Source organism: Oncorhynchus keta, chromosome 1 (assembly GCF_023373465.1).
Source record: "Oncorhynchus keta strain PuntledgeMale-10-30-2019 chromosome 1, Oket_V2, whole genome shotgun sequence".
Lineage (NCBI taxonomy): Eukaryota > Metazoa > Chordata > Actinopteri > Salmoniformes > Salmonidae > Oncorhynchus > Oncorhynchus keta.
In genome coordinates this window covers 62939987-62964826 of record NC_068421.1, presented here as the reverse complement: position 1 = coordinate 62964826, position 24840 = coordinate 62939987, and the positions used below count along the sequence as shown (strand labels likewise).

The 24840-nt window shown below is 43.6% G+C and overlaps 1 protein-coding gene across 2 annotated transcripts; it reads left to right on the top strand.

The window, feature by feature from the left end:
• The first annotated feature begins 474 nt into the window (after positions 1-474).
• LOC118390437 (protein ENL-like) lies at positions 475-24608 on the top strand. 2 transcript variants are annotated; one of them, XM_035781019.2, is made up of 11 exons: positions 475-632; positions 8236-8416; positions 11278-11360; positions 13200-13343; positions 13450-13575; positions 18977-19697; positions 19836-19947; positions 20339-20438; positions 22141-22209; positions 22478-22549; positions 22736-24608. In XM_035781019.2, the coding sequence occupies exons 1-11, from the start codon at positions 621-623 to the stop codon at positions 22862-22864; spliced, it is 1749 nt and encodes a 582-aa protein (XP_035636912.1). In that variant the 5' UTR covers positions 475-620; the 3' UTR covers positions 22865-24608. The 2 variants fall into 2 exon arrangements, with proteins under 2 accessions (XP_035636912.1, XP_035636903.1); XM_035781010.2 differs by having other exon boundaries at positions 22141-22218; positions 22736-24607.
• Positions 24609-24840: the final 232 nt, after the last annotated feature.

The following is a 24840-nucleotide window of genomic DNA, read 5'->3' as shown; positions in this document are numbered from 1 at the left end:
TAAAATTTGATTTGATGTTACAAATTCCAATTTGTTGTGGCTAATGTTAACGTTAGCTGGGTGGCTAACATTAGCTAGGCTATGGGTTAGGGGTTAAGGTTAGGAGTTAGGCTAATGTTATGGTGAGGGGAAGGGTTAGCTAACATGCTAAGTAGTTGCAAAGTAGCTAAAAAGTAGTAGGCCTAAGTATTGCAAAGTTGCTAATTAGCTAAAATGCTAAAGTTGTCCTTTGGGTTGTTAGACATTCGCATTATACACCCACCCCGACCAGCCATCCTCCTTTTGTTTTTAATTTACTATGCTACGTCTAGTCTATGAGACCAGCCTTCCCTGTCACTCCTAGACGCTACAGAAAATACTTGGAATGTACTTGTCGCTCGTGAGAAGTCCCACCCCTGAAGTGCAATGGTTGGTTCAATACAAACGACTTAAACTTTTGCCTATCTGATTGGATAAGAAAGCTTTCTGTTTTTGTTGCTTGCCAGCAGCCGTCTGGAAGGGGAGGGGTGCTGTCTGGCTTCCGGTTTTAGGCTGAATTTGACACACAATGAGGTGCAGGGAACAACCTATCGCGAAACGCCGCTGTAAATAAATAGAACAATCACTGAAGCCACAGAATCATGGAGAATCAGGTAAAGTGACTTTTATGTCCCCTCGTGAATCCTGAACTTTTAACCGAAAGAATGCTAGAAGGCTGCGCCCGGGACAGAAATGAATGCCTGGTGCTCAAAAAAAATCCTGCTAATCGAACTCATAGTTGGCTCACGCGCTTTGCTAGCTAGCCACACTTGCATACATCTTTATTTGACATAGCGAGCTGGCTAACGTTAGCCTCACTCAGCATTGCTAGCTAGCCACACAATCAGACGGGCATACAAAGGGATTTCTTGCTTGCTTGTGTATTATGGTATAATATATTGTGAAAGTAAGACATACTTACTCCTTACCCGGTTGGTAACCTAATTTAGCTCGAGCTACTTACTACCTGTTAGGGACGCTCTCGCGGCCCTTCGCTACTAGGCACCGGTGGAAAGGATTGATCTTTCCAGGTCTGGGTGGAGGGGTGTGTATCTAGCGGCGAGAAATTGAAAAGCGGGAATCACATCACCAGTTTAAAGGCAAAGATTATGCAAAAATGAAGATATTTGAAAATCGTAGATACAGATTGCGTGTGCAACAGCTAGCTGTATACTGTGGTTGGTTGGGTGAAAACATGAAAGAACGACCATGAACTATGTCCACATCGTTGTCCATTGGCAGTCCATCTTATTTTTTCAAAATATAATGTCAGTAATTCCGCTGTTACTCTAGGTAGGAGTTGAACACATTCTGATCGTGAGAATGCAAACTCTATTTCCATATCAAAGTCAGTGACTCATGGCATGAACTTGTGGGAGCATGTCACTGTCCGGTGTTACCCCTTTGAAGAATGGAATTCCGTGACAAGGACTCATATTTTTAGCCTGATTACCCATAGTGGCAAAACATGTATGAAACTATCCATCAACAACCATGAAACATCTAAGAAGATAGTCATTGTATTTTTGTGCATTTCAAGTTGTCTGAAATGTAGACTACAATTATTTGGTTTTGCTAAAACTGCCCTCTGGCTACATTCCTATTTCAAGAAATGTTGTTGTGCATCATCACGTCTGTGTTCTGGCATTGTACGATTTGTGCAATGATCAAAATCACAGTTAAATTCACAATAATACACCAGAGATGGTCATGTTCAAACCAGATAGTGGTGGGATAGTTGTATGCTTTGTAATTGGAGTAGACTAGAGTATGATCTCTGTAAGGGCTGTGGTGTCTGGTGGGGCCTGTCCACCCATACAGAGCTCAAAGTTCTGCAGGTGTGTCTGGTCTGTTGATGGAGTAGTCTGTTTTCATAGAGTAGTCTGTTTTCATTGTCTGTGTGCCTCATCAAAGGAGACTTTAAGATGATTTTTCCTTTGTCATGCTATTTTCATGGCACGTGGGGATTCATTGTTGTAAGAGCCTGCTTGTCTGCCAAGGAGTTCATTTCCTAGGGTGGTTCACTTGCCACAGTGATGGTGGCTGAATGTTTTTTGTTATCTTGTTCTTGCTGGGAAGTGGGAAGTAAACCAAATTAAATTATGGAATGTCATTCTGCCTCTGTGATTTATTTATTTTTTGTCATGAATCTAGAATCTTTATTGCGTAAGCATCAGGGTAACGGTGCTCTTGTCTTTTTCCTTGAGTCTTTGTCAATGTCAACCATCTCAGACCTATTTTGTTATGATCTCTGATCTGTGAGGGTCAGTGTATGAATTCCGGGTTGTCTCTTAGCTGTATTTGGCTGATGGCCAGTGATCCTGGGGAGCTGGTTGGTTGATGTGGAGGGGCTCCATGGCTGCTGCACTGACCCAGGGTGTGGTAGTGTCTGGAGTTAAAGGGTATTACCGCCACAGAATGGCTGGGCGAGACGCCAGGGAGGGGTTGTGTGAGGCTGAGAGTGCCAGACCAGCTCATCTCAATCCTGTCCCCTAATCTCTCCACTGAGTCACAGCTCATGGGCACTGTGGAAAGAAGGGGCCAAATCCCCACATTCTTCAGGCATGGACATAAAGTTCCTTTTCTGTCCCCCCCCCCCAATTCCTTTTTAGTAGCTGTCCTGGTCACTGCAGTATGTAGTCTGTCATCTCAGAACAACAAACTTTTTGAAATTGTAGTATAGAATTATTTTTCTTGAAAGTCCAATGCAGCTGTTTTTACTCTCATATAATTTGTGGGTAACAATTAAGTAACTTACTGTGATCAATAAAATGGTCAGAAAGAAACAACCTGTGATGAATTTTAGATGCGATAACCAAGATGGCATAGCAGTCACATCTTTTGTTCTCGTCTTGTGACCCGTGTACGTCTTTTTTTTAATATCTTTGCATATATTTTTCAAAATCTCAGATGCTTTACAGCCAAAGCAAGACAAGAATTTGTGTAAGTTTATCGATAGCCTAGCATTATGCCTAGCTAGCAGCAGGCAACCTGGTCACAAATCAGAAAAGCAATCTAATTAAATTGTTTACCTTTGAGCTTCGGATGTTTTCACTCAAGACTCCCAGTTAGATAGCAAATGTTCCTTTTTTCGAAAAATATAATTTTTGTAGCCGAAATAAGGTCTTCACGTTTGGCTGAGAATTCGACTGGAAATTGCGGTCACGACAACGCCGAAAAATATTCCAAATTAGCTCCATAATATCGACAGAAACATGGCAAACGTTGTTTATAATCAATCCTCAAGGTGTTTTTCAAATATCTATTCGATAATATATCAACTGGGACAGGTGGATTCGGAAAGAGAGAAACAATGGCCGCATTTGTCTCTTACGCACAACACTGAGAGACTCCAGCTGACCACTGACGCAATGTTGACATTCAGGCTCATTTTTCAAAATAAAAGCCTGAAACTATGTATTGTGACACTAGACACATTAGGGAAGCCAAAGAAAAAGGAATCTGGTTGATATCTCATTCACTGCTCAATAGGGACGCATAGGAACGCAGAGCTTTCTAAATAAGAGTCCCCTCCGGATTGGATTTTTCTCAGGCTTTCGCCTGCAATATCAGTTCTGTTATACTCACAGACAATATTTTTACAGTTTTGGGAACTTTAGTGTTTTCTATCCTAAGCTGTCAATTATATGCATATTCTAGCATCTTGTCCTGACAAAATAGCTTAAATGCAAGTAAAACTAAGTGCATGCTCTTCAACCGATCGCTGCCCACACCTGCCCGCCCGTCCAGCATCACTACTCTGGACGGTTCTGACTTAGAATTTGTGGACAACTACAAATACCCAGGTGTCTGGCTAGACTGTAAACTCTCCTTCGACTCGCATTAAGCATCTCCAATCCAAACTTAAATTTAGAATCGGCTTCCTATTCCGCAACAAAGCATCCTTCACTCATGCTGCCAAATATACCCTCGTAAAACTGACTATCCTACCGATCCTTTACTTTCGGCGAAGTCAGAGCAGATCACTGCACCTGTACATAGCCCATCTGAAATGTACAAAATAGCCCCCAACGCTCTACTCAGACTGCATCCAGTTTGCTATCACAGTGTCATCCGTTTTGTCACCAAAGCCCCATGTACTACTCACCATTGCAACCTGTATGCTCTCATTGGCTGGCCCTCGCATCATATTCGTCGCCAAACCCACTGGCTCCAGGTCATCTATAAGTCTTTGCTAAGTATTATCTCAGCTCGCTGGTCACCATCGCAGCACCCACCCGTAGCACGCACTCCAGCAGGTATATTTCACTAGTCACCCCCAAAGTCAATTCCTCCTTCGACCGCCTTTCCTTCCAGTTCTCTGCTGCCAATGACTGGAACGAACTGCAAAAATCACTGAACCTGGGGACTCATATCTCCCTCACTAGCTTTAAGCACCAGCTGTCAGAGCAGCTCACTGCACCTGTACATAGCCCATCTGTAAATAGCTCATCCAACTAACTCATCCTCATACTGTTATTTTATTTATTTTTCTCCTTTGCACCCCAGTATCTCTACTTGCACACTTATCTTCTGCACATGTATCACTCCAGTCTTTAATTGCTATATTGTAATTATTTCAACTATGGCCTGTTTATTGCCTTACCTCTGTTATCCTACCTTTTAATTTTTTACCTTTATTTAACTAGGCAAGTCAGTTAAGAACAAATTCTTATTTTCAATGATGGCCTAGGAACAGGGGGTTAACTGCCTGTTCAGGGGCAGAATGACAGATTTGTACCATGTCAGCTCAGGGGGTTTGAACTTGAAACTTTCTGGTTACTAGTCCAACGCTCTAACCACTAGGCTACCCTGCCACCTCATTTGCGCAATTTACAATTTATCTATTGTATTATTGTCTGTATGTTTGTTAGTTCTATTTGTAACTCTGTTTGTGTTGCACTGCTTTGCTTTATCTTGTCCAGGTCGCAGTTGTAAATGAGAACTTGTTCTCAACTAGCCTACCTGGTTAAATAAAAGTGAAATAAATAAAGATGCTAGGCCTACTGATTAAAAAAAAATAAAAACAATTCTTTGCTACACTGCCTTCAGAAAGTATTCCTTCCTCTTGACGTATTCCACATTTCAGCAAATTTATTGAAAATTAAAAACAAAAAGATCTCATTTACATTAGTATCCACACCCCCGAGTCAATACATGTTAGATTTAACTTTGGCAGCAAATACAGCTGTGAGTCTTTCTGGGTAAGTCTCAAAGAGCTTTGTACACCTGGATTGTACAATATTTGCCCATTTTTAAAATGTTCATAATTCCTCAAGTTCTGTCAAATTAGTTGTTGATCATTGCTAGACAACCATTTTCAAGTCTTACCATAGATTTTCAAGCAGATTGAAGTTAACACTTTCTTGGCCACTCCAGAACATTCACTGTCTTCTTGGTAAGCAACTCCAAGATAGATTTGGCCTTGTGTTTTAGGTTATTGTCCTGCTGAAAGGTGACTTAATCTCCCAGTGTCTAGTGGAATGCAGACTGAACCAGGTTTTCCTCTATGATTTTGCCTGTGCTTAGCTCCATTCCGTTTCTTTGTTATCCTGAAATACTTCCCAGTCTTTACCATTTACAAGCATACCCATAACAACAGCCACCACGATGCTTGGTACTCAGTAATGTGTTGTATTGGATTTGCCCTAAACATGGCACTTTATTCAGGACAAAAAGTGAATTGCTTTGCCACATTTTTTGAAGTATTACTTTAGTGCCTTGTTACAAACAGGATGCATGTTTTGGGAATATTTGTATGACCGATTTATGATTTTTCAACACATATACCGATTATTGGAGGACCAAAAAAAAGCCGATACCGATGAATCATCCGATTTTTAAATATATATTTGTAATAATGACAATTACAACAATACTGAAAGCGCAATGAACACTTATTTTAACTAAATATAATGCATCAATAAAATCAATTTAGCCTCAAGTAAATAATGAAACATGTTCAATTTTGTTTAAATAATGCAAACACAAAAGTGTTGGAGAAGAAAGTAAAAGTGCAATATGTGCCATGTAAAAAAGCTAACGTTTAAGTTCCCTGCTCAGAACATGAGAACATATGAAAGCTGGTGGTTCCTTTTACATGAGTTTTCAATATTCCCGGGTAAGAAGTTTTAGATTGTAGTTATTATAGGATTATTTCTCTCTATACCATTTGTATTTCATATACCTTTTGACTATTGGATGTTCTAATAGGTACTTTAGTATTGCCAGCCTAATCTCGGGAGTTGATAGGCTTGAATTCATAAACAGCTCGATGCTTGAAGCATTGTGAAGAGCTGCTGGCAAACGCAGTAAAGTGTTGTTTGAATGAATGCTTACGAGCCTGCTGCTGTCTACCACCGCTCAGTCAGACTGCTTTATCAAATCATAGACTTAATTATAATATAATAACATACAGAAATATGAGCTATTAATATGGTCAAATCCGGAAACGATCATTTCGAAACCGTTCCGTATTTTATCGAACGGGCGGCCACCCTAAGTCTAAATATTGCTGTTACATTGCACAACCTTCAATGTTATGTCATAATTACGTAACATTCTGGCAAATTAGTTCGCAACGAGCCAGGCGGACCAAACTGCTGCATATACCCTAACTCTGCGTGCAATGAACGCAAGAGAAGTGACACAATTTCCCCAGTTTAGTATTGCTTGCTAACATGAATTTCTTAACTAAATATGCAGGTTTAAATAAAATATACTTCTGTGTATTTATAGTTCGGTACATTCTTGTATCGATTTTGCTTTTTTTTTCACAAATGCGCTTTTGTTAAATCATCCCCCATTTGGCAAAGTTGGCTGTCTTTGTTAGGAAGAAATGGTCTTCACAGTTCAACGAGACAGGCGGCCCAAACTGCTGCATATACTCTGACTCTGTTGCACAGAATGCAAGAGAAGTGACACAATTTCCCAAGTTAAAAGAAATTAATGTTCGCAGGCAATATTAACAAAATATACCGGTTTAAAAATATATACTTGTGTATTGATTTTTAGAACGGCGTTGATGTTTATGATTAGGGACACTGGTGCTACGATAGTGCTTTTTGTCCGCAAATGCACTTGTTAAATCACCTGTTTGGCGAAGTAGGCTGGGATTCAATGATAAATTGACAGGCAACGCATCGATTATATGCAACGCAGGACAAGCTAGATAAACTAGTAATATCATCAACCATGTGTAGTAAACTTGTGATTATGTTAAGATTGATTGTTTTTTACAAGATACATTTAATGCTAGCTAGCACCTTACCGTGGCTCCTTGCTGCACTTACATAACAGGTAGTCAGCCTGCCACGCAGTCTCCACGTGTAGTGCAATGTAATCGGCCATGATCGGTGTCCAAAAATGCCGATTACCGATTGTTATGAAAACTTGAAATCGGCCCTAATTAAATCGGCCACTCCAATTAATTGGTCGACCTCTAGTACAGACTTCCTCCTTTTCACTCTGTCAATTAGGTTAGTATTGTGGCGTTACTACAATATTTTTGATCCATCCTCAGTTTACTTCTATCACAGCCATTAAACTTTAAAACAAAAATAGTTTTAAAGTCACCATTGTCCTTCCTCTCCAGCAACTGAGTTAGGAAGGACGCCTGTATCTTTAGTGACTGGGTGTCAATACGATACACCAACGTGTAACTAATAACTACACCATGCTCAAAGGGATATTCAATGTCTGCTTTTTTATTTTTACCCATCTACCAATAGGTACCCTTCTTTGCGATGCATTGGAAAACCTCCCTGGTCTTTGTGGTTGAATCTGTTTGAAATTCACTGCTCGACTGAGGGACCTTACAGATAATTGTGTGTGTGGGATACAGAGATGAGGTAGGCTAGTCATTCAAAAATCATGTTGAACACTATTATTGAACACAGTGAGTCCATGCAATTTATTATGTGACTTGTTAAGCACATTTTGACTCCTGAATTTATTTAGACTTGCCATATTAAAGGGGTTGAATACTTACTTATTGACTCAAGACATTTCAGCTTTTCATTTTTAATTTAAGTAAATCATTTTGAGTTCATTAACATAATTCCTGTTTAACATTATGGGGTATTGGGTGTAGGCAAGTGACAAAAAATATCAAAATTGAATCCATTTTAAATTGGGGCTCGAACATCAAAATGTGGAAAAAGGGAAGGGGTGGGAATACTTTCTGAAGGCACTGTATGTCTGACCTTGTGTCTGCAGTGCACAGTGCAGGTGAAGCTGGAGCTAGGACACCGAGCCCAGTTGAGGAAGAAGGTGACCTCGGAGGGCTTCACCCACGACTGGATGGTGTTTGTGCGAGGGCCTGAGACTGGGGACATACAGCACTTTGTGGAGAAGGTTGTCTTCCGGCTACATGAGAGCTTCCCCAAACCCAAGAGAGGTGGGTTGGACAAAGCATACTCATGCACACACACAAATGAACTTGCCTCAAACTGGTTCTGTGATTACTTTGTTTGTTTTTGTTTGGGGAGTGGAGAGAGGATTCACCTTGACAACTTTGTGTTAACCAATACTGTTACATGTATTCTATGGTAGTGTGATGTGCACACACACAGAAGGCCTATAGAGTAGAGGTCGACCGATTTTATTTACATTTTATTTTTTAATGATTTTTCAACACCGATACCAATTATTTCGGCTAAGGTGTATGTAAACTTCCGACTTCAACTGTATATATTATAATTTTGAGGAGAGGATGTCAAGACAAAGTTGTAAAGGTGAATCCTCTCCTCAAAATGTTCATATATACAGTTGAAGTCGGAAGTTTACATACACCTTAGCCAAGTACATTTAAACTCTGTTTTTCACAATTCCTGACATTTAATCCTAGTAAAAATTCCCTGTCTTAGGTCAGTTAGGATCACCACTTTATTTTAAGAATGTGAAATGTCATAAATAATAGTAGAGAGAATGATTTATTTCAGCTTTTATTTCTTTCATCGCATTCCCAGTGGGTCAGACGTTTACATACACTCAATTAGTATTCGGTAGAATTGCCTTAAACAATTTAAACTTGGGTCAATTGTTTTGGGTAGCCTTCCACAAGCTTCCCACAATAAGTTTGGTGAACTTTTGGCCCATTCCTCCTGACAGAGCTGGTGTAACTGAGTCAGGTTTGCAGGCCTCCTTGCTCGCACAAGCTTTTTCAGTTCTGCCCACAATTTTTCCATAGGATTGAGGTCAGGGCTTTGTGATGGCCATTCCAATACCTTGACTTTGTTGTCCTTAAGCCTTTTTACCACAACTTTGGAAGTATGCTTGGGGTCATTATCCATTTGGAAGACCCATTTACGACCAAGCTTTAACTTCCTGACTGATGTCTTGAGATGTTGCTTGAATATATCCGCATAATTTCCCTTCCTCATGATGCCATTTATTTTGTGATGTCCCTCCTGCAGCAAAGTACCTCCACAACATGATGCTGCCACCCCCGTCCTTCACTGTTGGGATGGTGTTCTTTGGCTTGCAAGCCTCACGCTTTTTCCTCAAAACGTAATGATGGTCATTATGGTCAAGCAGTTCTATTTTTGTGTCATCAGACCAGAGGACATTTCTCCAAAAAGTACGATCTTTGTCTCCATCTGCAGTTGCAAACCGTAGTCTGGCTTTTTTTATGGTGGTGTCAGAGCAGTGGCTTCTTCCTTGCTGAGCGGTCTTTCATGTTATGTCGATATAGGACTTGTTTTACTGTGGATATAGATACGCTTGTACCTGTTTCCTCCAGAATCTTCACAAGGTCCTTTGTTGTTGTTCTGGGATTTATTTGCACTTTTCGCACCAAAGTACCTTCATCTCTAGGAGACAGGACTCGTCTTCTTCCTGAGAGGTATGAGGTATGAGTTTTCAATATCCGGAAACGCTAATATCGAAAACAAAACGTTTATTTTTTCAGTGAAATACAGAACCGTCCCGTATTTTATCGAACGGGCGGCCACCCTGAGTCTAAATATTGCCGTTACATCGCACAACCTTCAATGTTATGTCATAATTATGTAACATTTTTGTTTGCAACGAGCCAGGCGGCCCAAACTGCTGTATATACCCTGACTCTGCGTGCAATGAACGCAAGAGAAGTGACACAATTTCCCTAGTTAATATTGCCCGCTAACATGAATTTATTTTTAACTAAATATGCATGTTTAAAAAAATATTCTGTGTATTGATTTTAAGAAAGGCATTGATGTTTATGGTAAGGTGCATTCATGCAACGATTTTCGCGAATGCGCTTTTGATAAATCATCCCCCGTTTGGCGAAGTAGGCTGTGATTCAATGATAAATTTACAGGCACCGCATTGATTATATGCAACGCAGGACAAGCTAGTTAGCCTAGTAATATCAGCAACCATGTGTAGTTAACTAGTGATTCTGTGAAGCTAAGTTTAATGCTAGCTAGCAACTTACCTTGGATCCTTGCTGCACTCGCGTAACAGGTGGTCAGCCTGCCACGCAGTTTCCTCGTGGAATGCAATGTAATCGGCCATAATGGGCTTCCAAAAATGCCGATTTACAGATTATGACAACTTGATATCGGCCATGCCGATTAATCGGTTGACCTCTACTATAGAGCATTGCCTACTACTCTTCTCCAGACCAGGCACATCTCACCTCATTAAGTCACTGTGAAGCTTAGGGTCATTATGGTTACTGCCCATGGCGGTGATCATGAGGGTTACGGCCCATGGCGGTGATCATGAGGGCTCCGGCCCATGGCGGTGATCATGAGGGCTCCGGCCCATGGCGGTAATCATGAGGGCTCCGGCCCATGGCGGTGATCATGAGGGCTCCGGCCCATGGCGGTGATCATGAGGGCTCCGGCCCATGGCGGTGATCATGAGGGCTCCGGCCCATGGCGGTGATCATGAGGGTTTACGGCCCATGGCGGTGATCATGAGGGTTTACGGCCCATGGCGGTGATCATGAGGGTTACGTTACGGCCCATGGCGGTGATCATGAGGGTTACGTTACGGCCCATGGCGGTGATCATGAGGGTTACGTTACGGCCCATGGCGGTGATCATGAGGGTTACGTTACGGCCCATGGCGGTGATCATGAGGGTTACGTTACGGCCCATGGCGGTGATCATGAGGGTTACGGCCCATGGTGGCTCCGACAAGCTTTAGGTTGTAATGACTGGCTCTCCCAGCGAGGCTGGAGCTAGTTCCCCATTAGCCTTCTAGCAATGACCATTGATCTTATCCAACTGAATATATGGGGCTGATGTGCCTGTGTTGTCTCTTCAGTATGCAAGGAGCCACCATACAAAGTGGAGGAGTCGGGCTACGCTGGGTTCCTCATGCCCATCGAGGTCTACTTCAAGAACAAGGTGAGAGCTCAGTCACAGCCTCTGTAATGGTACTATGTTAAGTGTCACTATCCCTCAGAATGTGGGCTACTGTTACATGTGATTCCTAATGGATAAGATTTTCTCTGGTGCTCTAAGCCTGAAATCAAATCTGATATAGTTCTCCTACAATGGCTTGTTTATATTAATTGGCACAGTCTGAATAGTTTCTCTCTATCAATATTTGTGTCGTTTGGTTGGTATTCAATGTGCGCACGTGGTTAATTTGCTGCTTTTAGTCATGCGACCGTGTGTGTGGAGACACCAGGGCTGCGGTTCAAACTTATAAAAGACACACCCTCGTCCACTTACCCTTGTCCACTTACCCTCGCCTTATGCCCTTGGTGGAATCCAAATGATTAGCCAAACAAGGGAAGTTTGCAACATAAGCCCCTCAGCCCTCGTTTTTAGTCGAGGTTGCGAGTGTACAATTGTGTTCACTTCGGGGCCTGAAACTCCCCATAATTCAGTTTGTGACAATTGTACATCCGCTAAGAGAAGTCGGACAACAATTAAAACCTCAATGTCATCATGGAGTCAATATACAAGTGTAAAAAACGAATGAAAATAAGTTAAATTGTGCTACTAATGCACATGACGGCACAAACACGTCTCGTAAAAGTAATGATGTTTTTGTTTAGTTAGGTTTTGGAAATTGTACATTTTCCTTTAGAAGTTCCAGCTAGGCAGGCTAATGTTAGTTAGCTAAATAATTTCCTTTAGAAGTTCCAGCTAGGCAGGCTAATGTTAGTTAGCTAAATAATTTCCTTTAGAAGTTCCAGCTAGGCAGGCTAATGTTAGTTAGCTAAATAATTTCCTTTAGAAGTTCCAGCTAGGCAGGCTAATGTTAGTTAGCTAAATAATTTCCTTTAGAAGTTCCAGCTAGGCAGGCTAATGTTAGTTAGCTAAATAATTTCCTTTAGAAGTTCCAGCTAGGCAGGCTAATGTTAGTTAGCTAAATAATTTCCTTTAGAAGTTCCAGCTAGGCAGGCTAATGTTAGTTAGCTAAATAATTTCCTTTAGAAGTTCCAGCTAGGCAGGCTAATGTTAGTTAGCTAAATAATTTGCTAGCTATCGTACAGTAGGCATATATTAATAATTATATATTTAATGTTAGTAGATATGCAATCATAATTGACTGTAGGGCATATAAAGCACTTACAAGTGTCATGTCTTTGGCTAAACTGGATTAAGTGATATGACTTGCTATTCTATAAAATATTAATAATATTTATTAATATTACCTGATTGAGCTAATTTCCTGGCAAGGGCGGTCCATTTAAAAATCATTCCTTCCTCCCTCGCCCCTTGTATATTGTCAGATGTCATGATACATCATCAGAAGTGTCTACTTAATTTGAGGGCTGAGGGGATAGGGTGTGTCTTAAGTGTTTGGACTGCAAGTGATACTGCGGCTGTGTGTGGTGACACTGGTCATGCTAGTAATGGGCCTTTGGCTGCTGGTCTGGCTGGTGTACTGTCTGTCTGCACCTCATGTCACTGGAGGTCCTGTTTTAAAAGGGCCTACAGTTTATCTGGCATGTCTGCTGGGAATGTTTTTACTGGCCTCTGTCTTTTATCTGTAACTCTGACTCCTGGCATGTTCGGAAAGCATCCGTTTGTTTACCAAAATGTCCTACTGTTCTCTCCCAATGTGGAATGTTAGCGCTTATCAGTGAGTGCACTCCAGATATGCCTCTTATTAACTTGGCAGGGTATCGGCTATTCTTACTGTTAGCTGATAATATGCTGCTGATAAGGACTTAACAGGGCTCGGCAGCGCAGGGCTGACTAGATATGTGAACTCATTATTATTTACAGGAGGAGCCTAAGAAGGTGTGTTTCAACTATGACCTCTTCCTGAACCTGGAGGGGAACCCCCCTGTCAATCACCTGCGCTGTGAGAAACTCACCTTTAACAACCCCACAAGGGAGTTCAGACGCAAGCTGGTTAAGGCTGGAGGGGTAAGATGGGGAAAGGGATGAGTGGGGAGTGTTGTAGTGGAATGGCAAGAGAGAAGGTACCGTGTTGTTGTTTGTCCTCACTCTTCTGCCTCTCTATGTCTCTCAGGTCATGGTGGTGCCGGAAGGGACGGAGGCAGTGTCGAGGCCCAGTCCAGACTACCCCATGCTCCCCACCATCCCACTGTCTGCCTTCTCAGACCCCAAGAAGACCAAGACCTCCCACGGTTCAAAGGTTAGCACCATGCCTCGCCTACTACACCGATAAGAAGGAGTAGGAATGTGTAAAGTATTGCTCAACCAGTCAATACAGCAGAGGATAGGAGAGTAGAGTACAGTTGAGATAAGGGACGGGAAACCCTGTGTGAGGGTGTGTCTTTTTGTTCCCCCAGCATTTAATCATATAATGTGATCCTTTCATTAATCCAGCTGGACTTCCACTCCATGTTCTGGGTCACGGATCATCCCAAATACACAGGCATGATTAAAAACATCACATCTGTTTAATTATCATAGTATTAACGTGGACAATATATGTTTTGCGTATGGATACGTACATGCATGTTGTGGTTAGAGCTTTGGGCCAGTAACCGGAAGGTTGCTGGATCGAATCCCCAAGCTGAAGAGGTGAAAATTTGTCATTCTGCCCCTGCCTACACAAGGCAGTTAAACCACTGTTCCCCCGTATGCCGTCATTGTAATTAAGAATTTGTTCTTAATATGGCTGCAATCCCAATACCGGGATCGATATGACAACTACCAGTGAAAATAGAGGGCGCCAAATTCAAACCACAGAAATCTCATAATTACAATTCCTAAAACATACATGTGTTTGATATCATTTTAAAGGTAATCTTGTTGTTAATCCCACCAAAGTGTCAGATTTCAAATATGATTTTCAGCAAAAGCACTACAAACGATTATGTTAGGTTTCCACCAAACCACAATATGCACAGCCATTTTCCAGCAAAATATAGCATTCACAAACACCAGAAATAAAGATAAAATGAATCACTAACCTTGAATTATCTTCATCAGATGACACTCATAGGACTTCATGTTACACAATACATGCATGGTTTGTTTGATAAAGTTCACGTAAAAAAAAAAAAAATCTGAGTTTACATTGGTTCATTAGATTCACTAGTTCCAAAAACATCAAGTGATTTTGCATGGCCACATCGTTTCAACAGAAATACTCATCATAAATGAAGATGATTATACAAGTTATACACATGGAATTATAGATATACCTCTCCTTAATACAACCACTGTGTCAGATTTCAAAACAAGTTTATGGAAAAAGCAACCCATGCAATAATCTGAGATGGCGCTCAGAACAGGAGCCAAATTAGCCTCCATGTTGGAGTCAACAGAAACCAGAAAATACACGATAAATGTTTCCTTACCTTTGAACTTCATCAGAATGCAGTCCTAGTAATTCCAAAGACTACAATAAATGCTTGATTTGTTCGAAAATGTCCGTTATTTATGTCCAATTAGCTACTTTGGTTAGTGCGTTTGGTAAACAATTCCAAAGTCACAAAGCGCGTCCACTATACCATGACGAAATGTAGAAACGTGTCAAACAATTTACTGAATCATTCTTTAGAATGTTGTTTACATATATCTTGAATAACGTTCCAACCAGAGAATTAGAATGACTTCAGATGAGCGGTGGAACGCAGGTCCTTCCCCTGTGAACGCGCATGGTCAACTTGTGGCAGTGGTGACTTTCCTGTGTCATTCGACCCCCCCCTTCACATTAGTCATCAGACAAAGTTCTATTGACTGTTGACATCTAGTGGAAGGTGTAGGAAGTGAAAACTCGTCCATATCTCGCTGTAATTTCAATGAGAGCTTGGTTGACAATCTGCCACTTCAGGAAAAAAAAAAAACATGAAGTGGAATTTCTCAGGTTTTTGCCTGCTATATGAGTTCTGTTATACTCAGACATAATTCAAACAGTTTTAGAAGTGTTTTCTATCCAATACTAATAATAATATGCAAATATTAGCAACTATGACTGAGGAGCTGGCCGTTTACAATTGGCACCTTTCCATCCAAGCTACACAATACTGCCCCTGCAGCCATAAAAAGTTAACTGACTTGCCTCGTTAAAAATATTGATACAGTTGAAGTCGGAAGTTTACATACACTTAGGTAGGAGTCATTAAAACTTTAAAACAACCACTCCACAAATGTCTTGTTAACAAACTGTAGTTTTGCAAGTCAGTTAGGACATCTACTTTGACACAAGTAATTTTTCCAACAATTATTTACAGACAGATTATTTCACTTGTAATTCACTGTATCACAATTCTAGTGGGTCAGAAGTTTACATACACTAAATTGACTGCCTTTTAAACAGCTTGGAAAATTCCAGAAAATGATGCCATGGCTTCTGATAGGCTAATTGACATAATTTCAGTCAATGTACCCGTGGATGTATTTCAAGGCCTACCTTCAAACTCAGTGCCTCTTTGCTTGACATCATGGGAAAATCTAAAGAAATCAGCCAAGACCTCAGAAAAAAAATTGTAGACCTCCAAGTCTGGTTCATCCTTGGGAGCAATATCCAAACGCCTGAAGGTACCATGTTCATCTGTACAAACAATAGTACGCAAGTATAAACACCATGGGAGACGCGTTCTGTCTCCTTTGGTGCGAAAAGTGCAAATCAATCCCAGAACAACAGCAAAGAACCTTGTGAAGATGCTGGAGGAAACGGGTACAAAAGTATCTATATCCACAGTAAAACGAGTCTTATAACGACATAACCTGGAAGGGCGCTCAGCAAGGATGAAGCCACTGCTCCAAAACTGCCATAAAAAAAGCCAGACTATGGTTTGCAACTGCACATGGGGGACAAAGATTGTACTTTTTGGAGAAATGTCCTCTGGTCTGATGAAACAAAAATAGAACTGTTTGGCCATAATGACCACCGTGAAGCATGGGGGTGGCAGCATCCTGTTGTGGGGGTGCTTTGCTGCAGGAGGGACTAGTGCACTTCACAAAATAAATGGCATCATGAATTAGGAAATTGTGGATATATTGAAACAACATCTGAAGACATCAGTCAGGATGTTAAAGCTTGGTCGCAAATGGGTCTTCCAAATGGACAATGACTCCAAGCATACTTCCAAAGTTGTGGCAAAATGGCTTAAGTCAAGGTATTGGAGTGGCCATCACAAAGCCCTGACCTCAATCCCATAGAAAATTTGTGTGTAGAACTGAAAAAGTGTGTGTGAGCAAGGAGGCCTACAAACCTGACTCAGTTACACCAGCTCTGTGAGGAGGAATGGGCCAAAATTCACCCAACTTATTGTGGAAAGCTTGAGGAAGGCTACCCGAAATGTTTGACCCAAGTTACACAATTTTTAAAGGCAATGATTCCAAATACTAATTAAGTGCATGTACATTTCTGACCCGCTGGGAATGTGATGAAAGAAATAAAAGCTAATATAAATCATTCTCTCTACTATTATTCTGACATTTCACATTCTTAAAATAAAGTGGTGATCCTAACTGACCTAAAAAAGGGAATTTTTACTGGGATTAAATGTCAGGCATTGTGAAAAATTGAGTTTAAATGTATTTGGCTAAGGTGTATGTAAACTTCCGACTTCGTGTGTGTGTGTGCACCTGCCATTTTAAGATGAGGACACTTTTTTTTCATGAACATGGCCTTATACCTATTAAAGCATATTGAATGACTGTCATTTATATTCCTTTCACCCAGTACAATGTAACAGTGATAGGTTTAGGCTTCTACATGGTACTCACATTTTCCCTATTCCCATTATGAGGTTGCTACAACCTAGCCTATGAATGAAAATGCACAACATGGTGACACATGGTGACCTTGCACACACTTGCCTGCATCTAGCTGATCGAGGGTGTAACCATTAGTCCAACAGTTACACATGAGAGTTTCAAATTCTGGTATGTTTATCGCCATTATGCTTGCTTCTATTTTAAGAAACTTTTTTCAACATTATCGGCGGAATGAATACACCCCTGATCACGCATAAACACAGTTCACTTTCGTATCAGCCACATTGTATCCCTTCTCGCATCTATGCACTTTTCTCATGTTTTTTCCCTTCGCTTGCGGACTTCAATGCACAGCACATCAGCTGTATGTGGCCAGGCAAAAAAACCTTTCAGGCAAACCATATCATAACCGCTACACACAGCCTACATCGTTGTCACCATATTAGCTAAAGTAACGTCATAGTCAACATAGCTAATAGAACTAACACGTTAGTAAACCCGCTACAATCATGCAGTAATGTTAGTGTACAGTCAGTAAGCAGTTTTGCAGTTACACCGGGGGGCCCCGGAGGCAATACATTTGTAAAACCAAAAGCTTACCTTGACTTGGAAGCGTTCCAGTGTTGTGTTGGATAGTCATAGCCAGCTAGCTTACATAGAATTCCTCTGTTTTGAGCAAGGTTTTTCAGAAGGATAAAGTAGCTAGCTGCATTTGCTAGCTAAGAAAGTGTAAAAAAAATACTCTCTTTTGGGAAGAAATTCATTGTCTCTCTCTTTGAGTCAACTACCTACCACATTTTATGCACTGCAGTGCTAGCAAGCTGTAGCTTATGCTTTCAGTACTATATTCACTCTCTGATCCTTTGATTGGGTGGACAACATGTCAGTTCATGCTGCAAGAGCTCTGATATGTTGGAGGACGTCCTCCAGAAGTTGTCATAATTACTGTGTAAGTCTATGGAAGAGGGTTTGATAACCATGAGCCTACTAGGATTTGTATTGAAGTCAATGTACCCAGAGGAGGACAGAAGCTACCTGTCCACCGGCTACACCATGGTGCTACCGTACAGACTGCTAAAGCATTCCACAGGGATGCGGGCCCATGTTGATTCCAATTTTTAAAATGTTACCTTTATTTAAGTAGGCGAGTCAGTTAAGAACAAATTCTTATTTTCATTGACGGCCCACCCCGGCCAAACCCTAACCCGGGCCAATTGTGCGCCGCCCTATGGGACTCCCAATCACGGCCGGTTGTGATACAGCCTGGAATCGAACCAGGGTCTATAGTGACTCCTCTAGCACTGAGCTGCAGTGCTTTAGACTACTGCGCCACTCGCACAGTTGTCAAGTTGGCTGGATGTTCTTTGGGTGGTGGACCATTCTTGACACACATGAGAAACTGTTGTGTGAAAAACCCAGCGGCGTGCAGTTCTTGACACAAACCGGTGTGCCTGGCACCTACTACAATACCCCGTCCAAAAGCACTTAAATCTTTTCTCTTGCTTATTCACAATCTGTCTCAATTGTTTCAAGTTAAAAATCATTATTTTAACCGATCTCCCTTTCATCTACACTGATTTGAAGTGGATTAAACAAGTGACATCAATAAGAGATCATCGCTTTCACCTGGTCAGCCTATGTCATAGAAAGAGCAGGTGTCCTTTAATATTTTGTACACTCAGTGTAGACAATATAGAGAGAGTAAAGCACACTTAAATTCTCTTACCTTTCTTGATTGTCAACAAATAAAGATGTGTATGTGGTGGAGCGTATGGGCCCAACTTCACTCTACGTATTATTCCATACCAGCACACCATTTGAAAGTGATTGTGTGTTTAAGATCGTCCTATTGTCCTTAGGAGCCCAGTAAAGAGGGCAGTGGAGGCAGCAGTAAAGGGCCCAAGCCCCACAAGCTGACCAAGGAGCACCGCGAACGCCCCCGCAAAGACTCTGAGAGCAAGGCGGCGTCAAAGGGTGACAGCGACCGCGACGGGGGAGGAGGGGCCAGCAGCAAGAGTGTCCGTGAGCCCTCATCCTCCTCTTCCAAGAAGCCAGCGGAGATCAAAGTTAAAGATGAGGGCAAGGTCCTTCCCAAGGCTGCCTTCAAAGAGCCCAAACTCACACTGAAGGAGGCCAAGATGGAGGGCATGTCCCCCAAAGGAGGGGGGGCTGGGGGAGGGGGCCCACTGGAGCCCAAAGCCCCCGGGAAGCGACCTTCCACTGCGGAGTCTCCAAAACCCAGTGCCAAGAAGCCAAAGAAGGGCAGCTCAGAGGGATCTAAGGGGACAGCTGCAGTGCTCTTCACCGGAGCCTCTCCCCGGGTCTCTTCGTCATCTTCAGTCATCACAGGCTACACAGAGAAGAAACCCCCCAAGGAGAAAGGCCGCTGGCCCAAGAGCAGCAGGGCCGACACTCAGGAGGCCAAGGAGCCTAAGAAACTGCTGTCTGAGGACTCCAACTCTGAGGATGAAGCCTCCTCCAAATCAGAGCAGTCAGTCCCCTCCAGTCCCTCTAACTCCAGCTCCAGCTCTGACTCCAGCTCAGAGTCTGATTTTGAGCCCGGACAGAAACAAGGCCAAGGTAAGTTCTCTACATCCATTGGAGATTTCATGTTTGTTTTTCTTTTAGACTAAGCTATCCAGATGTTTAGTTGATGGTTGTGATGCGTACATGTACATTTTAGCAAATGTTCTCTATTGGTATGTAAATCTACTCGAGGCCCGCTGCGCTCTATGGTGGAGGACCTACAGTCCGAGGGGTCAGATGATGATGACAGCAGCTCAGAGGAAGGGACGCCTGTCAAGACCAACCCGCCCAACCGTGACTCTCGGTAAGATTATGTGTCTCTCCTTTCTCATTCTCTCTCTAATGCTCCATATATCTCCAAGTTTGTTGCTCTCTCTTTCTTTTCACATACAATGCTCCTCCAATTAGTTTCCCCTGGTTATCTTTAGATATGGATATTTGTGTTATGAGACACATTGGGTCAGTATTTGTAGCACATAAGCCCATACATGTGTTCGCTGTTGTTTTATAGGGGTTACATTGTTTTTGAAGGAAATCTGTAAAGATTTATATGGTCGGAGTTGAGTGAACACAAACCCAGATTTGAAGCTAATCCCTTCACCAAAACATGTGTTCCCACCCACAAACCCAGGCTCCCTGCGCTAAACAGGGCACAATGAGCGCTGTCTGACCTTTACCCTCCTGTTCCCTGTCAGACTGAGCCTGGACAGCGAGAGTGACAGCAGTGAAGGCTCGCACCGCCCCAGTCGAGACCCGGCGCCGCCTCCACAGAAACACAGCTCCTCCAATAACAAGGTAAAACAGACTCTGAGGATCTCTCCCAGGACGGCTTTCTCCATTGTCGCCCTGATTAAGTGGCATCATTAAGGATTGTTACTCACGCAACCAACTTTACTTTCTGCATATGTACTGTGTTGACGTTTCAGTCATTAATGGTAGTTATCATTGATGGCTAAGCAGTGGGTTCTGTATTCCCAGCACCACAAGTGTTCCTAGCACCACACGCAGACTGTGTGGTATCAATATTTGCTCTCTTAAAGCACCATCCTTCCCATTCTGATCTGTTTATCCCTCTGTCCCCCCTCCACCTCTCTGTGTTCCATCTGTCCCCCCCTCCACCTCTCTGTGTTCCATCTGTCCCCCCCTCCACCTCTCTGTGTTCCATCTGTCCCCCCCTCCATCTCTCTCTGTGTTCCATCTGTCCCCCTCCACCCCCCCTCCACCTCTGTGTTCCATCTGTCCCCCCCTCCACCTCTCTGTGTTCCATCTGTCCCCCCCTCCACCTCTCTGTGTTCCATCTGTCCCCCCTCCATCTCTCTCTGTGTTCTATCTGTTTATCCCTCTGTCCCCCCTCCACCTCTCTGTGTTCCATCTGTCCCCCCTCCACCTCTCTGTGTTCCATCTGTCCCCCTCCACCTCTCTCTGTGTTCCATCTGTCCCCCTCCACCTCTCTCTGTGTTCCATCTGTCCCCCCCCACCTCTCTCTGTGTTCCATCTGTCCCCCCCCACCTCTCTCTGTGTTCCATCTGTCCCCCTCCACCTCTCTCTGTGTTCCATCTGTCCCCCCCTCCACCTCTCTCTGTGTTCCATCTGTCCCCCCTCCACCTCTCTCTGTGTTCCATCTGTCCCCCCTCCACCTCTCTCTGTGTTCCATCTGTCCCCCTCCACCTCTCTCTGTGTTCCATCTGTCCCCCTCCATCTCTCTCTGTGTTCCATCTGTCCCCCCTTCCATCTCTCTCTGTGTTCTATCTGTTTATCCCTCTGTCCCCCTCCACCTCTCTGTGTTCCATCTGTCCCCCTCCACCTCTCTCTGTGTTCCATCTGTCCCCCCTCCACCTCTCTCTGTGTTCCATCTGTCCCCCCCTCCACCTCTCTCTGTGTTCTATTTGTTTATCCCTCTGTCCCCCCCTCCACCTCTCTCTGTGTTCTCTGTCCCCCCCTCCACCTCTCTCTGTGTTCCATCTGTCCCCCCCTCCACCTCTCTCTGTGTTCTATTTGTTTATCCCTCTGTCCCCCCCTCCACCACTCTCTGTTTATCCCTCTGTCCTCCCCTCCACCTCTCTGTGTTATCCCTCTGTCCCCCCCTCCACCTCTCCCTGTGTTCTATTTGTTTATCCCTCTGTCCCCCCCTCCACCTCTCTCTGTGTTCCATCTGTTTATCCCTCTGTCCCCCCCTCCACCTCTCTCTGTGTTCTATTTGTTTATCCCTCTGTCCCCCCCTCCACCTCTCTCTGTGTTCTATCTGTCCCCCTCCACCTCTCCCTGTGTTCTATTTGTTTATCCCTCTGTCCCCCCCTCCACCTCTCTCTGTGTTCTATTTGTTTATCCCTCTGTCCCCCCTCCACCTCTCTCTGTGTTCTGTGTTCTATCTGTTTATCGCTCTGTCCCCCCCTCCACCTCTCTCTGTGTTCTCTGTCCCCCCCCTCCACCTCTCTCTGTGTTCTATTTGTTTATCCCTCTGTCCCCCCCTCCACCTCTCTCTGTGTTGTCTGAGCAGATCTTGGGCAGGAAGAGCCCAGACATCTGCAGCCGCCCAGAGAAGGTGCTGAAGAAGGGATACGACAAGGTAGGAAGGGTAAATATTCACACTTTATTACCTTTTTTCTTATTTCTCTTGATACATCTGTATCAAGTAATTATATTACCAGTGCAGTGTTCAAATTCTACAGTACTGCTTTATCACCACTAGTCTAGATTGTCACTCCACATTCTTCCTGGTGTACAACTCACTGAGAGATGCAGTGGACAACACTGGTTAATCAGTAATCACATACTGAATGGACTGGTTTTAATAATAGTTAACTCACTAAGCAGTTGTCCACTATCCTCTTCAGGCCTACACAGAGGAGCTGGTGGACCTCCACCGCAGACTAATGGCTCTGAGGGAGCGCAACGTCCTGCAGCAGGTATGCGTGTGGCTGTGTTGTGTTTACATATGTAAGTGTGTGGCGTATACATGTGTTTTAAAACTGACTTTTTAGTCCTCTGTTATCATACCTTTATCATGTCACAGTTCACAATATTTTGTATGTTCAATGTGATTTGATGTTCATCTAAGCCCGGGCATTACCCTCCTCTCCTCTCTTCCCCAGATAGTGAATCTGATCGAGGAGACGGGCCACTTCAACGTGACCAACACCACCTTTGACTTTGACCTGTTCTCTCTGGACGAGTTGACCGTCCGCAAACTACAGAGCTGCCTGGAGACCACGGCCACGTGACAGGAAGCCTGCAGCGTAGAGGACCGGGGCGGGGCCGGTGCTGGGCTGCTGTCTCTCCTTGGCCCCTGGACCCCCACTGGGGAGGTGGAGCTGTAGCAGAGCTACAGAGGGAAACAGAATAACAATAGAACTCACACTTTCACTATTTTCTGGAGAATGGAGGAACAGGATGAGGGAGGAGAGAGGACAAGGTCAGAGCAGCTATGCCACTGTCCCTCTAACCTGGACAGGAGGACCAGACTTGGGGAGCTGGCCTGGGACTGGCAAGAGATGTATTATATATGTTTCTTATGGAGAGCAGCAGAGCAGCCTGTGTGCAGAACTGTGGAATGCGACCACTCTCCTCTCCCTCCCCCTCTCGCCTCACTTCTAGCCATTGCAAAGCCAATACTTCTCCTCTCCTTCCTCCCCACTCACACACTCTTACCCGGCACAACACTCCTCCCCCTCATCTCTGCTGGAGTTAATTTCTCTATAGGAATATTCCTGTCTATGCATGCATACATTTGTGTGTGTGAGTGTGAGTGGGTGTGTGTGTGTGAGGGAGAGTGGGTGTGTGTGTGTGAGGGAGAGTGTGTGTGTGTGTGTGAGGGAGAGTGTGTGTGTGTGTGTGTGTGTCTGTGTGAGCATTTCAGAGGCTTTTTGGGGGGGGGGGTCTTTCGTTAGTCACTTTTTCAGTGTTCTTTAAGCTAGCTTGAGCACAAGCAACAGCCCTTACACACACACACAGAGTGAGAGGCATTTGGGTCCCATGCCAGGGTGTCTCTACACACAGGCACTAAGTTGTGTATGTGCCTATTGGTGGTAGTGTTCTGGATGGGGTTCATCTCTTGGTGGTAGTGTTCTGGATGGGGTTCATCTCTTGGTGGTAGTGTTCTGGATGGGGTTCATGTCTTGGTGGTAGTGTTCTGGATGGGGTTCATGTCTTGGTGGTAGTGTTCTGGATGGGGTTCATCTCTTGGTGGTAGTGTTCTGGATGGGGTTCATCTCTTGGTGGTAGTGTTCTGGATGGGGTTCATGTCTTGGTGGTAGTGTTCGGGATGGGGTTCATCTCTTGGTGGTAGTGTTCTGGATGGGGTTCATGTCTTGGTGGTAGTGTTCGGGATGGGGTTCATCTCTTGGTGGTAGTGTTCGGGATGGGGTTCATCTCTTGGTGGTAGTGTTCTGGATGGGATTCATGTCTTGGTGGTAGTGTTCTGGATGGGGTTCATGTCTTGGTGGTAGTGTTCTGGATGGGGTTCATGTCTTGGTGGTAGTGTTCTGGATGGGGTTCATCTCTTGGTGGTAGTGTTCTGGATGGGGTTCATCTCTTGGTGGTAGTGTTCTGGATGGGGTTCATCTCTTGGTGGTAGTGTTCTGGATGGGGTTCATCTCTTGGTGGTAGTGTTCTGGATGGGGTTCATCTCTTGGTGGTAGTGTTCTGGATGGGGTTCATCTCTTGGTGGTAGTGTTCTGGATGGGGTTCATGTCTTGGTGGTAGTGTTCTGGATGGGGTTCATGTCTTGGTGGTAGTGTTCTGGATGGGGTTCATCTCTTGGTGGTAGTGTTCTGGATGGGGTTCATCTCTTGGTGGTAGTGTTCTGGATGGGGTTCATCTCTTGTCAGTTTGTCAGTTCAAACGTCCCTCCCTCTTCCATCTCAATGTGCATGAAAGGGCTCAACAGCTAGGGAAATAGCTGTGGAGGATCACTTCTGAATGGCCTTTTAAGTGTGTGTGTGTGTGGGGGGGTAAAAGCCGTAGCCATAGACTCCCCCTCCTCCTTCAAACTTGTACTGATAGGTTTGGAGTATTTTGTTTTGGGGATTGCGATTCAGATACCTGTGAGCTATGAATGTATTACTGCTCATTTTCTAGGGCTAGAAACAAACATATTATCCTCTCAGTGCCTTTATGCGTTGGCCAGTGTGAGGGTCCACTGACACTGGTTAAAGAGCAAAGTCCCTCTCCTGACTAAGTGTTAATTGGAAAGCCTGAA

Bases quoted from the DNA above. Each gene is read 5' to 3' on its own strand.
- LOC118390437 (XM_035781010.2), top strand. The intron at 13,344-13,449 runs GTAAGATGGGGA...TATGTCTCTCAG, and splicing joins AGCTGGTTAAGGCTGGAGGG to GTCATGGTGGTGCCGGAAGG. The intron at 19,698-19,835 runs GTAAGTTCTCTA...AATCTACTCGAG, and splicing joins CGGACAGAAACAAGGCCAAG to GCCCGCTGCGCTCTATGGTG.